This window comes from Pyrus communis, chromosome 14 (assembly GCF_963583255.1).
Source record: "Pyrus communis chromosome 14, drPyrComm1.1, whole genome shotgun sequence".
In the NCBI taxonomy this organism is placed as follows: domain Eukaryota; kingdom Viridiplantae; phylum Streptophyta; class Magnoliopsida; order Rosales; family Rosaceae; genus Pyrus; species Pyrus communis.
Genome location: NC_084816.1, coordinates 1,436,884 through 1,453,684, shown reverse-complemented (window position 1 = coordinate 1,453,684; position 16,801 = coordinate 1,436,884). Strand labels below are relative to the sequence as shown.

General features: G+C 41.2%; 1 protein-coding gene, 1 long non-coding RNA gene and 1 pseudogene across 2 annotated transcripts in view; 2 read left to right on the top strand and 1 right to left on the bottom strand.

Annotated features, from left to right (window-relative positions):
• Nucleotides 1-8,755, bottom strand: part of LOC137716207 (uncharacterized) — a 47,816-nt gene extending 39,061 nt beyond the window's left edge. The window contains exons 1-3 of the long non-coding RNA XR_011065653.1: nt 8,371-8,755; nt 7,619-7,680; nt 6,863-6,932 (exon numbers count right to left, since the gene is read on the bottom strand). This is a non-coding gene — a long non-coding RNA (uncharacterized lncRNA). The remainder of the gene's footprint in view (nt 1-6,862; nt 6,933-7,618; nt 7,681-8,370) is intronic.
• Nucleotides 8,756-10,104: 1,349 nt separating this feature from the next.
• Nucleotides 10,105-12,741, top strand: LOC137716206 (G-type lectin S-receptor-like serine/threonine-protein kinase LECRK3). The gene has a single exon (XM_068455620.1). The coding sequence runs from the start codon at nt 10,187-10,189 to the stop codon at nt 12,584-12,586; it is 2,400 nt and encodes a 799-aa protein (XP_068311721.1). The 5' UTR covers nt 10,105-10,186; the 3' UTR covers nt 12,587-12,741.
• Nucleotides 12,742-14,880: 2,139 nt separating this feature from the next.
• On the top strand, nt 14,881-16,312 carry LOC137715590 (G-type lectin S-receptor-like serine/threonine-protein kinase LECRK3; annotated as a pseudogene).
• The last annotated feature ends 489 nt before the right edge of the window (nt 16,313-16,801 follow it).

Sequence of the window (16,801 nt, the reverse complement as noted above, 5' to 3'; positions counted from 1 at the left end):
TGGCCTAAGGGTTTGGGCTGTATTTGGTTAAGGCTGATGGGTTGTTGGATTAGGCCCAACAGCTGGGTTGGGCCAGTTTAGATCACGGGTCATGCTTGACCCGATCCAGATCATGGACTGTAAGACTTCACGAATGAGAAGGCTGGATTCTTGGCCGGGAATATTCTCAAGCTCCGATTGAGCTCAAATCTCAACCAAACCTTGCAACCTAATATATGAAATTGAAGCCCAAGAGACAAGGAATCGAACCATACCTTTGGGTTCCTCGATCTTGGTCGGAAAACAGCCTGGAATGCACGGATTATCGCCAGAAACTTGAGAAGGTTTCTCCCGAAGTGTTTCCTGCATCCACACGCATGGTTAACTCCTAAACTACCCTAATCCAATTGCTAAACACAATCTATGGGGTTCCAAGGGTTTACCTTGGTCAGAAATTCAAGAAGCTCGCCAGAGTACGGCAAGGTGATGCCACTGTGCTCCCTTGAGAAGTTAGACGAAGAGAGAGAGCTAAGGAAATTTGAGGGAGGAAGAGTGATGGTAGTGAAGTCATCGTGTGCTATTGTATGTTTGTATATGTGTGTGTGTGTGTGTGTGTGTGTGTGTGTGTGTAGTACTCGAGAATGGAGAGGAAGAGAGTTACAGAGAAGAGAGGTGAGGAATACTGTTTCCCGTGGAGAGACAAGGAGGAAGAGAAGGAAAAAGGGGGAGAGAGAGAAGGAAGGAATAGGGGAGAGGAAACAATCACCACGTGTCACTCCGGGAGTGGACCAAGGTAGAAAATATCTCAGCTTGGCGAATTACCAAAATGCCCTTACATTTCAAATTTCGTAAGACATTCATCGTAACTCCAAATCCGATTCCAATTGCGCCAACACACTTGTAGCAATGAGTGTTACAAAAATACACCAGGGAAACGGATCTTACGTGACACGACAATGTGTTCAATAAGTCAACGTTTTTGCCTTGAATGGCATTTTTGTAAATTCACACATTAATATTATAAAAATTGTGATATTTGGGGACAGCTCGTTACAATTTTGAATATAATCAAGATCACTCATGGCAGAATCCACATTCACATGAATATTATCAAAAAGTTGAGGTTTCGTCATAAAACTAATTGACATTATAGGAAGTAGCCCAACCTCTTATAAGCTCTTGCAAGGTTTCTTTTTTTTACTAATGTGGCACTCTTTTACCTTCACATCCTCACAGGTTCAAAAACATGCCTATCACAGTGAAGGTGGATGTTTACAGCTATGACATCTTGTTACTAGAAATTATTTGTTGGAGGAAGAATTTTGAGGAACATGTGGATAATGTAGATCAGCTGATACTAGCTTATTGGGCATATGTGTAAGAAACTGATATGTAATTGTTTTCTTACTATTCAAGGGGCAAAGCCACAAACTTATAGTTACAAAAGCATCCTAAAATGGTTCCTACTATCAAGCTAAATCATTTACAAATAAGGAAGAAATTATTTACAATATTGACAGAGTCAACATTCCTTTCTAAGCTCGATCTCCTTCAACACTCCCCCTTAAGTTGGAGTGTATATTTATGACACCCAACTTGCCAAGTAGCACTTCAAACTGTGTCGAGCTTAATGGCTTAGTGAACAAATCGGCCGGCTGATTTGCAGTTCGAATATGAGCTGCTCGAATCATCCCTTCTTGAATTTTCTCTCGCACCAGATGGCAATCTATCTCTATGTGTTTGGTTCTCTCATGAAACACCGGATTCGATGCTATGTGTATAGCTGCCTGATTGTCACAAAACAAGGTTACAGGCTGTCTGTGATCAACTCCCAAATCGTTCAGAATGTTCTTCAACCATGTGACTTCGCAGCAAGTGGTAGCCATGGAACGATACTCAGCCTCCGCACTTGAACGAGATACCGTGGTTTGTTTCTTAGTCTTCCAAGAAACTGGAGATTGCCCAAGCAAAATGCAATATCCCGTGATTGATCTCCTTGTGTCCTTACAACGTGCCCAATCGGCATCACAGAATGCCCGCAATTGGAGTGACCCTGTAGATGATAGCAGGATACCTTGACCCGACGTTTGCTTGATATACTTAAGCACTTTATGAGCTGCTTCCAGATGTGGTTGTCGTGGCTTATCCATGAACTGGCTCAGTACATGTACGGCATAAGTCAAGTCCGGCCTAGTTATGGTCAAATATATCAACCTCCCAACCATTCGTCTGTATGCCGAAGCATCATCTAATAACTTTCCATCAAACTGTGTGAGTGATAAATTCTGTTCCATAGGGAACCGAGAAGGTTTGACACCTAAAAATCCAGCATCATCCAAAATTTCCAAGGCATACTTACGTTGCGACAAACTGATTCCATGCCGTGACCTGGCAACTTCGATGCCGAGGAAATATTTCAGCTGCCCCAAATCTTTAAGCTTGAATTGATTGGCCAAGAACAATTTCGTGTTCTCTATATCCTCTAAATTGTATCCTGCTAGTATGACGTCATCAACATATACAAGCAATGCTAGAAAGTTACCTTGACAATTTCGGACGAACAGAGAATAGTCGGATCGTGACTGTTGGAATCCCGCGACTTTGAGGGCAGTAGACAGCTTGATAAACCATTGCCTAGATGCCTATTTTAAGCCATACAATGACTTGTGCAATTGACAGACCTTAGTCTCCCCCTTTCGTCCGAAACCAGGAGGCAAGGACATGAACACCTCCTCATCAAGGTTGCCATTCAAAAACGCGTTGTTCACATCCAGCTGGTGGAGATGCCAGCCACGCAGAGAAGCCACACTAAGGAGGACACGAACAGTCACCATTTTGGCAACGGGGGCAAAGGTTTCCCGGTAATCAACTCCTTCAACTTGACTGTATCCCTTGGCCACTAAGCGGGCCTTGTAGCGTTCGACCGTTCCATCAGCCTTCAATTTCACTTTATACACCCACTTACAGCCGATCGACCGTTTATGAGGTGGCAACGACACCAAGCTCCAAGTCCCATTAGTCTGTAGTGCATCAATCTCAGATTTCATGGCAGCACGACATTCTGGGATTTGGACTGCCTGAGAAAAACTCGTAGGTTCTTTAAGAAGAGTAAGTTGGGCTATATATGTTTTGTGAGGGTGAGAGAGTCGATCATAAGTCAAGAACGAAGAAAGTGGATGAGGCGTACCTGAACGGGTGACCAAATTCGTGGATGACGCAGGGACGGTCCGTGATGGGAGGCTAGTCTCGAGTTGAAAGTCCTGCAAGTATGCAGGCGACCGGAGCGGGGGTAGTAGGTGTGGGCGACGGAGATGGGGAATGGATGGGTGTCGGTGGAGAAAGAGGTGGTATCAGGGAAGGAGCAGCTGCACGTGAGGGAGAGGTCAGATGGGTTTCGGAGAGGGTGAGGTCGGCATTGGGTGTGTGGAGTAAAGTGGGGTCAGGTGGGCCGGTGGGTGGGGTTGGCCCAGCAATGGGGGAAGGTAGATGGGCTGCAGAGAGGGAGTCCATGTCAAAATGTAAGAATGGGTCAATATTGGGTAAATGGTGAGTATGTGAGGACGCAGCGGATTGTGGAGGAAGTAGAAAAGGAAACACATTTTCAAAGAAACTCACATCACGAGAAACAAGTACCTTTTGTTGACTGAGATCAAAAACGCGATATCCTTTCTGACCATAAGGATATCCTAGAAAAACACACCGGGATGCTCGTGGATCAAATTTCGAACGATGTTGTGCATGGGTAGAAGTAAAACACAAGCAACCAAAAACACGTAAATGTGAATAACTGGGGGGTTTGTGAAACAACTCTTCATACAGAGTTTGTCCATCAAGAAGAGGAATGGGTGTGCGATTTATAAGGTATGCAGATGTGAGAATGGCATCCCCCCAAAAACGATTTGGAAGCCCGGCCTGAATAAGCAAGGCACGTGCCATATTTAACAAGTGTCTATGTTTTCGTTCAGCAACCCCATTTTGTTGTGGTGTGTTGATACAACTAGTTTGATGCATGATTCCTTTATCGGCATAAAAACTTCCAAGTTTGAATTCAGGGCCATTGTCACTATGTATGATCTTAATTTTGGAATCAAATTGAGTGGCAATCATATTGATGAAATTAACTAGAAGAGTCCTAGCATCAGATTTGTGTTTGCATAAGATAAATCCATGTGCATCTAGTGTAATCATCAACAATGGTAAGAAAGTATTTGGCACCTGAAATGGAAGCAACTTTATAACCACCCCAGATGTCAATGTGAATTAAATCAAAACTAGAATGAGTAGTAATTGAACTTGAAGGAAAAGGAAGTTTTGTTTGTTTAGCCAAAGGACAAATTGCACACTTGTCGGTATCACAAGAAGCATGTTTAAAATTGGAAAAAGAGAATAATGGAAGAATTCTGGTGGATGGATGGCCAAGACGTTGGTGCCAAAGGACTGGTGTGGACTGTCGTGCCTGATTGCATGTTCCTTTCTTGGTTCTATCGAGATAGTAGAGGCCCTCCCGTTCAATTCCTGTCCCAATCATCATCCCCGAACGTAGGTCCTGTATGATACAAAATTGGTTCAGAAAAATAGTGATGCAAGATGAATTGGCTAACTTGCTAATTGAAACCAAATTCAATTTGAAATACGGGACACATAAAACGTTTTCAAGGATCAAATTGGGGGACAAGGCAACTGTACCAATATGGGTGACTTGTGCCACGGACCCATTTGGCAATTCCACCGTGTGATTAGTGACTGGCCTTGAGGTAGAAAACAGGTTGGGATCATAAATCATATGGTCCGTGCAGCAACTGTCTAAAATCCAAGTACTCTGTTTGCCATTAGAGTTGAGTGAAAAGGCTTTACCTGAAAGCGCTTCATGGGTTGTAGAATTACCAACATGATTAGCAGAGGAGGACCTGTTTTGCAGCACACTCAATATTTGTTTGCACTCTTCCGCGGTAAATGGAAATTGCATCTCCTTCCTTTCTGCTTGGTTCCTTTTGGAAATCACCGCACCAAACTCGGCCTCAGCTGCTGCCTTCTTCTTGCGACAATATTCGATTGTGTGACCCTTCCAGCCACAAAATGTGCATTTTAGATGTGCACGGCAATTCTTGGCAATATGGTTCGTTTTGTTGCACTTGGTGCATTTCAACTCACCCTTTTCTCCTTCGGATGCATGACTCGAATTCTTCACAGCAAACACGGCCGCATCTGGTTGTGCCTGAGCTTTACCCGTTGTCACTTCCGATTGCTTCTCATGCCGCAGTACTAGGGAGTACGCCTTGTTCACTGTGGGTAGGGGATCTTGCAGCAAAGTGTTGCTGCGAACACTTGCATATGATTCATTGAGACCCATGAGGAACTTCATGGTCTTCTGCGTATCCAAATATGCAGCCACTTCTTTGATCGATCCGCAGGTGCATATCGGAAAGGTGCACAAAGCATCACGTGCATCCCATAGTCCTTTCAACTTCGTGAAGTAAGATCCCACGGTCATACTTCCCTGCACATAATCATGAATCTCGTTCTCAATATTGAACAGTTGAACCACGTTCACATGTGAGAATCTCCCCTGCAGGTCCAGCCACATCTGCCTCGCATTCGTGCAATTAATCACGCTGCTGGCGATGTCTTTCGACATCGACCCTAGCAGCCAAGTCTGGACCAAATTATTGCACCGATTCCATTGCTGCCATTCATTTGGATCCTTTCCACTCGACTCCTCGATCGAACCGTCTACGAGTCCGATTTTGTTCTTGACCGTTAAGGCCATAGTCATGGATTGTTTCCATGTGCTGTAATTATCTTCGACCAAGGGTTGCGGCACAAGAATAGCACCGGGTTGGTCTGAATGATGAAGGTATAGTTGGTGATTGGGATTGTCCCACTTGGTTCCCGAAGCCGTGCCTGATGGTTTGTCTTCTGCCATGGAGGTCGGCTAGGGTTTTGTTGTGTTTTGTTTAATGCCCAGATCAATGCTCTGATACCATGTAAGAAACTAATATGTAATTGTTTTCTTACTATTCAAGGGGCAAAGCCACAAACTTATAGTTACAAAAGCATCCTAAAATGGTTCCTACTATCAAGCTAAATCATTTACAAATAAGGAAGAAATTATTTACAATATTGACAGAGTCAACATTCCTTTCTAAGCTCGATCTCCTTCAACATATGATTTCAATATGCAAAAGAAGCTGAATTTGCTACTGGACAAGGACGGTGAGGCAATGGAAGACGTCAAGATATGATTGCAATGTGGTGCATTCAGAGGACCCGTCACTGAGACCGATGATGAAGAAAGTCACGCAGATGCTAGAAGGAACTGTTGAAGTTTCATTCCCACCGAATCCATTGTCATTATGAGTTCAATAATTTAAGTGTCTGTTTCTTTGTTATTTGATTAAAGAAAACTCAAAATCTTGAAATTTGTAGTTCAGAATTCAGAGTCCTTTATAATTTTTCGTTGAAAGAGCAATTGTAGATGTTGAAATTTGGGGTTCCACAGTATATGCGCATTCAATAGCATACATTTGCCATCCAAGTTCCTTTAAAGCAACAGAAGAACAAAAGTCAAAATATGCTTGGAATTTGTTGTCCAAGTTCTTTTTGAATTTTTCCAGGCATTAATTAGTTCGGAATTTGCTGTCCAAATTGACACGCCCCGACCCCGATATTCCCCGAATACCAGGATAGGCACGTGCTGGCCGACACCCGAAGGTGACGAAAGCCATTAATTGAGTGCAAATGCTGAAAACAAGGAATAAATAAGGTTTATAAATATAAAAGAATAATTAATATGCAAATAAGGACCGTGTTCAGAGCACACCTCTAATCTAGAACACTAAAGAAAATAATATAAAATTGAATGAAATAAAAGAGTGGGTCCTACACCGAGAGGACTAGAAGATGCCGATGCGGAAGTGTCTGGACGTCGGGATTGTATGCCTCGATTCTAAGTCCTGAAGGGGGCGCAAAACAAACATGAGTGGACCAAGTTGATATATATATAATAAAACAGTTATCAACGTACTAACCCCCAGGTTTTATGAAAACACATATATATAATGATAAACATAGGTTTTCCGAAACCTAGCATGTCGTGCAAGATCTCAAATCATCATTCGCATAAAATAGTAATCACTAGTGAATGTTCAATATAACACTTCAGGCCCCATGCCGGCTCCCCGTCTCTGAGCACACAGTCAGAGGAAAATGCACTTCAGGCCCCTTGCCGGCTCCCCGTCTCTGAGCAGACAGTCAGAGAAAAACACACTCCAGGCCCTATGCCAACACCAAACCGTCGCCCGGGACGGACCGGATCTATCCCTACGTCCCGTAGCGGAAATGACCACTAGGTAAGTACAAAACCAGTGAACATACATATATTGAAAATCAACTTCATAGTATAAAGGCATCCATCATTTATACTATAAAGAGGTGTTCTAAACATGTTCTAAATATCATATCGTCATCCATCAGATATGCTATAAGAACATGGGTTATAGGAAAAATAGTAATAATTCAAACTAGCCTCAGTAAGCATGTTATCTCGTAAAACGTTCATAAAACATAATCGTAAAGTCATGCTTTTCTGTGTATGCAATTCTACCATTAAAACATGCATTTTTAGAAGGGATCCACTCACAGTACTTCGCCGTCGAAGAGCCACGCCACTAGCGAAGACAGAAACGCCACAATTAAACGCCCCTAAGCACATAAAAGGTACATTTAGTCAAACTCTACTCAAACGATTGAATTTGGGAAAACGAACATCGAAAACGGGTTCAGAACGTCGAAATTAGCCTAGGAGGGGTCCCGCACGAAAACCCAAAAAGTCAACGGTCAAATTCAACGTTGACCGGTCAAGTCAAAGTCAACGCTGACCGTTGACTCAGTCAACGGGTCAGGGTCAACGGGTCAAGTCAACGGGTCAGGGTCACGGGTCACGGGTCAATGGGTTTGGGCTTGGATCCGGATTGGGTTAAAGGGTTTGGGTTAGGATAATTGGGTTTAGGTTTTAGGTGGGTTGGGTTTGGGCTTTAACCTCACGGCCCAATGGCCCAATTAAAAAGGGTTTTGGGCTTGGTTCACACGGCCCTAAGGCCTAATTTACAAGGGAAATGGGTTTGGGCTACAACCAAGGCCCTAAGGCCTTTTGGGTTTTTAAAATGAAACAAAATAAAAATAAAAAGGAAGAGTTAGGGTTTTGGGCCAGAGACCAAACAGGCCTAAGGCCCGTGTGAGGGTGAAGAACGGCCCGAAGGCCTGGGTGCGCCGGAGAAGGACGCCGGAATTCGGCCGGAGAATTCCCAAGCTCCGTTGGAGCTCAAAACTCAACCAACACATGTCATTCAATATACCAAATTGAAGCCCCGAAGGTAAGGAATCGAAATATACCCTTGGTTCCCGTCATTGTGGTCGGAGTTGGCCGGAAAACAGCCTGGAAGCCACGGGTGTCCGCCGGAAATTGGGTAAGATTCAAATGAGTATAACTTCTTCAATACTCAATAAAATTAGGTGAAACAAAAAGGAAAGTTGTAGTACTCAGCGAGACGAAGAGATTGATACCTCGCACGCCGGCCAACTCGCCGTGGTTTGGCCGGAAATTGCCTCGAAATGTGCGGTGCTCGCCGGAAAACTAGAGAAATGTCTCCGAGGTGGTTTCTTCGTGGTTTGACGTCCAAAACACAACCACGGGGTTAGAAAAGAGTTATAGGTGTGGGCATGGGTGTGTGTGTGTGTGTTCTTGTCGGAGGAAGGAGCACCGAGAGGAGGAGAAAGGAGAGAGAGCACGGGAAGAAAGATAAGAGAAGACTTTTCAGAAAAAGAAGAAAAGAAAGGGAAAGGGAAAGGAACGGGGAACAAAAACAGGGGGTACGCCCCCTTGGGCTCACCAATTAAGGCTCAAAAACAATTTTAAAAAGGAAGGTATCCCCAAACTTAGTGAAAATACAAAAATACCTATTTTCCTACGTAAATCCCGGGACGGGTTATTACACAAATTCCTTTAAAGAAGGTTGAACACTGCAGTGAATTTGTTTAGATGAGCACTTACTTTTCTGATTTGAATTTGAGTCTTGAATGAAATAGGTGAATCGAGGGAATCATGCAAATTAAGTCATAAGTAATGTTAATGAAATGGCATCACAACCCCACATTTTGCTGAAAAAGCAAGACTATTGAGAAAATTCATATTTGTCCACATTGGGGATAAAGTTCAAACAAAAAGTGTAAGGAGTGAACTAGCAGAACAGGAGAAGAAGAAAATAATATGTTGTCCACATTAGAGATAAAATTACTTTTTTTCCCTTAGACAATTGACATTTGTCAAGCACGTAACCAAGATGGATGAAAAATTGGATGAAAATTTCCAAAATCTAATGTTAGGGGAGAAATGGGTCAATTATAAAAGTCCATGAGGGTAATTAGTTAAAATTAAAGTTAAAAAAAAAATATGTCAGCTTCGGAAGAAAATCTACAAAATAGAGTAATATGATTTGATATGGTGAGAATGAATTTCATATTGATGAGAAAAAAGATCTTGCATGGACTTATAAGTAAGTTGGTTACCACATTGCCAATTTAGTTTTGTGGTAGAACCTCAATTTTCTTTATGATATCAGAGTAGGTCTTCTCATGTGTGAAGCTCAACAACCCCACGCACTACACGTTACCATGTTTGTGTTGTTCGCGTGTTTGATTTAAAATTTGGCACAAGTGAGAAATTGTGTTGAAAAAATCAGGTTACTCCTTGTATTATCAATTGATTGTTTTATTAGTAAGTTTGGCTTGTAAGTAAGTTGATTTCTTCGAATCCGTAACAATTTTCATTTAAAAGTTTTTTTAGCGTCTTGAATTTTCATCCATGCATCTCGGAATACTCAGAAAACTAAATTATCTTACACGCCATGCAGAACTTGAACAAAGTACATAAGTTTGAAAGAGTCAAAAGACAGTTTCCAAGTAATGCCCGTGAAGAATCCGAAAAAAAAGACTTGGAATCAGAGTCAATTGAACCATAGACGAAAATGAGCTCATTGTTGACTTTGTTGCGGTTTGATCCTCTAATTTAAGCACAAGAAATCACATCATGGTCCAGCATCCAAGTTTTTTATTTCATATATACTTGAAGAAGATGAAATAAAAAATTGCAAGTGATTGACACAGAAAATATAGTTTATTTGAAATTTTTCCTCACCTTTGTAATTTTCCCATGGCTTGTCCACTGATAAATCTTCTCTTCTTCCTTTTCATGTTTCTACCATTTTCCACCCTAGCTCAAACCTCCAAAAACATTTCTTTGGGATCATCTCTCACTGCACTAAATGATGACAACTCATCATCATGGACATCGCCATCTGGCGACTTTGCTTTCGGTTTTCAAAGAATCGGAAAAGATGGGTTCCTACTAGCCATTTGGTTCGATAAGATAAAAGATAAAACTATTGTCTGGTCAGCCAATGGGGACAATCTAGTGCCAGAAGGATCCAAAGTTGAGCTTTCGATCGGTGGCGAGCTTATGCTCACTGATGCTACCGGCAAGCGCATATGGTCTGCTCAATCTGTCAGTCCCGAAGTTGCCTATGCATCCATGCTAGACACTGGAAATTTTGTACTGGCGGATCAAAGTTCATCCAATGTGTGGGAGAGTTTTGATAAGCCAACGGATACAATACTACCTACACAGATTCTAAATCAGAACGACATACTCTTTGCGCGCTACACGGCAACAAACTACTCACGGGGAAGATTCATGTTTATTCTACAATCTGACGGAAATCTCTTGCTTTACACAACGAGATTCCCACTGCCGACAAACAATTTTGCTTACTATGCAACCATGACTATGCATACTGGCTTTCAGGTCATCTTCAATCAGTCTGGCTATCTATACCTTACTGCAAAGAACGGAAGCATACTGAATATGGTATCATCCAACACAGTTTCCATGCAAAATTTCTACCATAAAGTAACTCTGGAGCATGACGGAGTTTTGAGGCACTCTGTTCATCCTAAAACTGCTGCCTCAAGTGCCGGAAGCCCCATGGCTTGGTCCCCTTTGACCTCCGAACCTTCGGATATTTGCTTAAGAATTGGAGGAGACACAGGCAGCGGTGCATGTGGATACAACAGCCTATGCAGTTATGATGATAAAGGACCAACTTGCCGATGTCCTTATGGCTACATATTTATTGATCCCAATGATGTCTTGAAAGGATGCAAGCAAAACTTTGTTTCACAAAGTTGTGATGAGGCCTTGCTGGAGACAGAGAGTTTTGATTTTCACGAGATGCAAAACACAGAGTGGGCTGGCGGTGGTTATGAGCAATTTACATCAGTATCGGAGGAATGGTGCAGACAGAATTGCTTAGACGATTGTTTTTGTGTCGCTGCCATTTTCAAGGATGGAGAGTGTGAAAAGAAGAGAATTCCTCTTTCGAATGGAAGAATGGACACGAGTATTGGTGGAAAAGCTCTCGTCAAAGTAAGGAAAGACAACTCTACTTTTATACCTGAAGTTCCAAATACAAAAAAGAAAGATTACTCGACCTTGATCCTCATCGGATCAGTGCTCCTGAGTAGCTCAGGGTTTCTGAACTTGATTTTGCTATTAACAACCTATTTGGCTGTTTCTCGTATTTCTTATAGAAAAGTGAATCTGAGTGAACCTAATTATCCAGTCATCTCTGATATGAATTTGAAGCATTTCACTTATGACGAGCTAAAAAACGCTACAAATGAATTCAAGGATGAAGTAGGACGCGGTGCTTCTGCAATTGTTTTCAAAGGAGTTTTAGCCTCTAATAATGAGAAGAGCGTTGCAGTCAAAAGCTTAGTCACTAGGGTCGGAGAAAATGATTTGGAATTCAAAGCGGAAATGAGTTCTATTGGCAGAACAAACCACAGAAATTTAGTACAGCTACTTGGATTTTGTTACGAGGGAGAGCATCGAATGCTTGTCTATGAGTTCATGAGCAACGGATCTTTAGCAAGCTTCCTTTATGGAGAGTTGAGGCCAAGCTGGTACCAGAGAAGGAAAATTGCACTGGGAATTGCAAGAGGGTTGTTGTATTTGCATGAGGAGTGCTGCAGCCAAATTGTACACTGTGACATCAAGCCTCAAAACATTGTTCTCGATGACTCTTTCGTGGCAAAAATTTCTGACTTCGGACTGGCCAAGCTTTTGAGAATGGACCAGACTCGAACCACGACTGGAATCAGGGGAACGAAAGGTTATGTGGCCCCTGAATGGTTTAATAGGTTACCTATCACGGCCAAGGTTGATGTTTACAGCTTCGGAATTTTGTTGTTTGAGATTATTTTCTGCAGGAAGCATTTTGAGCCAGCGGCAGAGGATGAAGATCAAATGATACTAGCTGATTGGGCATACGATTGCTATAAGCAGAATAATCTGCACCAGCTATTCAAGAATGACGATGAGGCAATGCATGACATCAAGATGATGGAGAAGTATGTGATGATTGCAATATGGTGCATTCAGGAGGATCCGTCGGTTAGGCCTACCATGAAGAAAGTTGCGTTGATGCTTGAAGGAACTGTCGAAGTCTCAGCTCCACCCAATCCATGTTCTTTCATAAGTTCAATAATTTAACTGCTTCCAATTATAATCCATTTCTTTTGTATATCAAAAGTTTGTGTATTATTTATTTTCAAATACTCTTTAGTTCTTAATGTACTGTGTAGTATCGAATGTACAATAATTCTCTTAAAATGTCCGAATAAATAGAGGAATTATCAATGGTATAAAACCCATGCTCATTTTTTTGGCTTATGCGTTCTTCCAGTCTTTCTCAATAGCAACTTCTAAAACTCAAGCTTTCTCCCCTACTGCAGAACCTCTCAAACCATGTAAAGTTAGCCGGAAAATTGTCCTGGTGTTTCACGTTCGAGATGAAGCTGATTTAAGGACTTAGATATGCAAAACGAAAAGCTGATAGCGTATAGAAACCTCTGCTTTAGTTAATTTAGTTGGAAAGCATAATTATGTAACAGAAAAAAATTTGTATTAAACACATGGACACATAATATGTACAAAGAAAGATAGTTTTTTTCTTTCCTCCTTTCATTGCCTCACGGTAGGCATGCGGATTTGTCATTTTGAGTGTTGTGGCTCCCTTTGCTCCCCATGTTGGAGAAGGATGCTTGATCAAAGGAGAGTACTGTACGAATGATGGAACTCAATTTGCTCAAAAAAACAGCTTGACGAAGCTGGTAAGACAGAGTAGGATTCAAAGTGTTGATTCCCAAGAAGGCGCCAAAGTTGATGCACGAAACCTGGTGGACCTCGAGTCAACGTAAAGTGTGGTGTAAAGACCTTTGCAATGGTGCTCTGGTCGAGGGTGGATTAGTGAAGCAACCTGCAAGGAAGGTAAAATAGGTATCGAAGGGCACCGGTGTGTTACCAGCCTAAGTGCCTCCGAAGCATGGACACTTTGGTGGGTTTACGGTGCTTCGTAGTTGACCGATACTTGGTAGTTTCAAGGTCGATATAATATGGTACAATTAATTTATCATGGCATATGGTTTATGCAATCTTTCATGCATTATCGTTGAAATCAATTATGTGTATTATTAATCATTATCCAAAAATACTACTATTACTACCTATTTGTACCATCTATCTAATAAAGATTCATGCATTGGCGGGCCCTGCCTCTATTAGAGAAATAGTACAAATAGGTGGTAAGTGTAACATTATTCATCAGTATCATGATAGGTTTTATTTACGATATGATTGTGTTTTCTGTGTGATCCTATTTTTCGTTTCTTTTTCATTGAAGTGCTGGGCTAGAAAAAACGTGACTAGAAGCTTCTAAATTCTACAAAAAGAGTAGCTGTATAGAGTTTCCAAGTCTAGATTGGACTAGTTAGGGCTTCAACCCAAAAAAAGGGGTAGAAAAGAATGCTTGTTGTAGGCCATGGACAATAGGAAAGACTTGAGTATAAAACTAGACTCAGAACAGCATTGATGTTCCATTTCTTTGAAGCATTCAAAGAAGGAGGCTTCCAAGTGATTGGCCCTCATGCATATTAAGATTTAAAAAGACTCTGCATCCATTACCCAAATGCCAAATCTCCAACTGCAAATCTACCATGATGGAACGTTTATTTAGTTGTTAGTGAAGACGACGGAACTCATTACAGTTGACTTGAAAATTAAGTACTAGAATGCATGATCCCGATTGCAAACCTGACAGCGGTGCATCTAGATTCGAGGCTCAAGCGCTGTAATTTGTGCCAAAAACATATGCAAACCTTATACGTACGAACATTGCCGCAATATACTAGGTATAGATCGTCATAAGCACCTTACTTAATTGCTAGTTATTTATTTCGTAATTTTTATTCTTGACAAAAAGAGTAAAATGATTTGTTATTGTCTCGAACTTTTACGATGGGTATGGCAAAAAAGAGTAATTAATAACGGCACTTGATCTAAAAACTACTCATGTAAACTTTTATCACTAGAAGACTCGAAGCATATTGTGGCATGCACAAGTAAACAAAAGAATCAAGGACATAACGCTTATAGGAGCCAAAGAATAATATACAGTTTCTCAGCAATTCCCTATATGTAAGATTGAAAGACTTGCAAGCAACCTCCCCCAGCGGATCGATAAATCCAAAAGCAAGAGTTAAAACCAAATTTGGTATATATTAAAGTTAATTGAATCGCTGATGAAAAGGAGCAGTGCTGACCTGGTTATGGTTTGATCCTGTCTAATTTGATTAGAAGAAATCTTGTTTGTCGTCACGAGGATGAAAAATATAATAAAAATTACGAAGTGATTGAAACAGAAAACATAGTTTATTTGATGTTTTATCTACTTAATGAAAATTTTTTTTCGTCAAGTTTGATCAGTAGCTTGTGGTAACGTAATTACCATGGCTTTTGCTCCGATTTTTCTGGTCTGCTTCTTCCTTTTCATTTGTCTCCTATGTTCTACTATGGCTCAAACTTTCAGAAACATACATTTAGGTTCATCCCTCACTGTTAAAGATGATAATTCATCCTGGCAATCACCACCTGGTTACTTTGCTTTTGGTTTTCGGCAGATTGCAAATAATGCTTTCCTCTTGGTCATCAGGTTCGATACGATACCAGTGAAACTGGTTGTGTGGTCTGCCAATGCGAATTATCTTGTGCCACAAGGATTGAAAATTGAACTTGCAAATGATGGCCAGTTTATTCTTAATGATGCAACGGGAAAGTGAATATGGTATGCTGAAGCTGCTGGTTCTGGAGTTGCCTATGCAGCCATGCTAGACACTGGTTCAAGCACTTTGTGGGAGAGTTTTGATGAGCCAACTGATACAATACTACCAACGCAGACTCTAAAACAGAACAGCACTCTCTTCTCGCTATTCAGCAACAAATGACTCACGAGGAAGATTCATGTTTACACTACATTCTGATGGAAATCTCATGCTTTACGCAACACATTTCCCTCTGCAGTCTCCCAATTTTCGTTACTGGTCAGCCAACAGTACAGATGTTGGATTTCAGGTCATGTTCAACCAGTCTGGCCTTATTTGCTTGTTGCTGTCAAAAGCTTTAGAGAAAATGATTTTGAATTTAAAGCAGAAATGAGTGCTATTGGGAGAACAAACCACAGAAATTTAGTCCAGCTACTTGGATTTTGTAACAAGGGAGAGCACCGAATTCTTGTATATGAGTTTATAAGCAACGGCTCTCTAGCAAGCTTCCTTTTCAGAGATTCCATGCCAAACTGGCGCCAAAGAAGGCAAATTGCCTTGGGAATAGCAACAAGTCTTTTGTATTTGCATGAGCAGCGAAATTGTACATTGTGACATCAAGCTTCAAAACGTTCTTCTTGATAACCATTCCAAGGCAAGAATATCTGACTTCGGAGTAGCCAAGATTTTGAGAATAAAACTGACTCAAACTACTACTGCAATCAGGGGAACGAAAGGGTATATGGCCCCTGAATGGTTCAAATTAAGGCTTGCCTATCATGGTCAAGGTTGATGTTTTCAGCTACGGTATTTTGTTGTTAGAAATTATTTTTTGCAGGAACCATTTTAATGAAATGGCAGAGGATGAGATCAAATGATATTAGCTGATTGGGCATATGATTGCTATAAGCATAACAAACTGCAGCTGATATTCAAGAATGACAATGAGGCAATGCTTGAAGTGACGAAAATGGAGAAGTATGTGATGATTGCAATATGGTGCATTCAGGAGGACCCCTCGCTCAGACCCAAGATGAAGAAAGTGACATTGATGCTCGAAGGAACTGTTGAAGTCTCAACTCCACCCGATCCGTCTTCTTTCATAAGTTTAATACTTTAGGCGCTTCCGATTATAATCAATTTCTTTTGGATATCAAAGGTTTGTGTATTTTTCATGTGCAAGTATTCTTAAGTTCTTTATTTACTGTGTAGTCAAATGTATAATAATTCTTTTAAGATGTCCCAATAAGTAGAGGAATTATTCATTTTCCATTACATTAATTACCAAATATTAAGTTAATGACTATCTGACTTACGGCAAGCTGGCGGTTTAGACTGAAGTACTTGATAATCAAACATATAAAAGCATGTAACTATAACTGAAAGCGCTTAAAATGTAGAATTTGTGAAAGAGGACGGAATCACAGATCAGGAGGAACTGAGGCTTCAACATTACCTTCGAGCATCAATGTGACTTTCTTCATGGTGGGTCTCAGCGATGGATCCTCCTCAATGCATTGCATTGCAATCATCACGTACTTCTCCATCTCTTTGATGTCTTCCATAGCCTCGCCACCATTTGGAAATAGAAGGTGCAGTTTGTTTTGCT

Bases quoted from the DNA above. Each gene is read 5' to 3' on its own strand.
- LOC137716206 (XM_068455620.1), top strand. From the start codon at position 10,187: ATGGCTTGTCCACTGATAAATCTTCTCTTCTTCCTTTTCATGTTTCTA.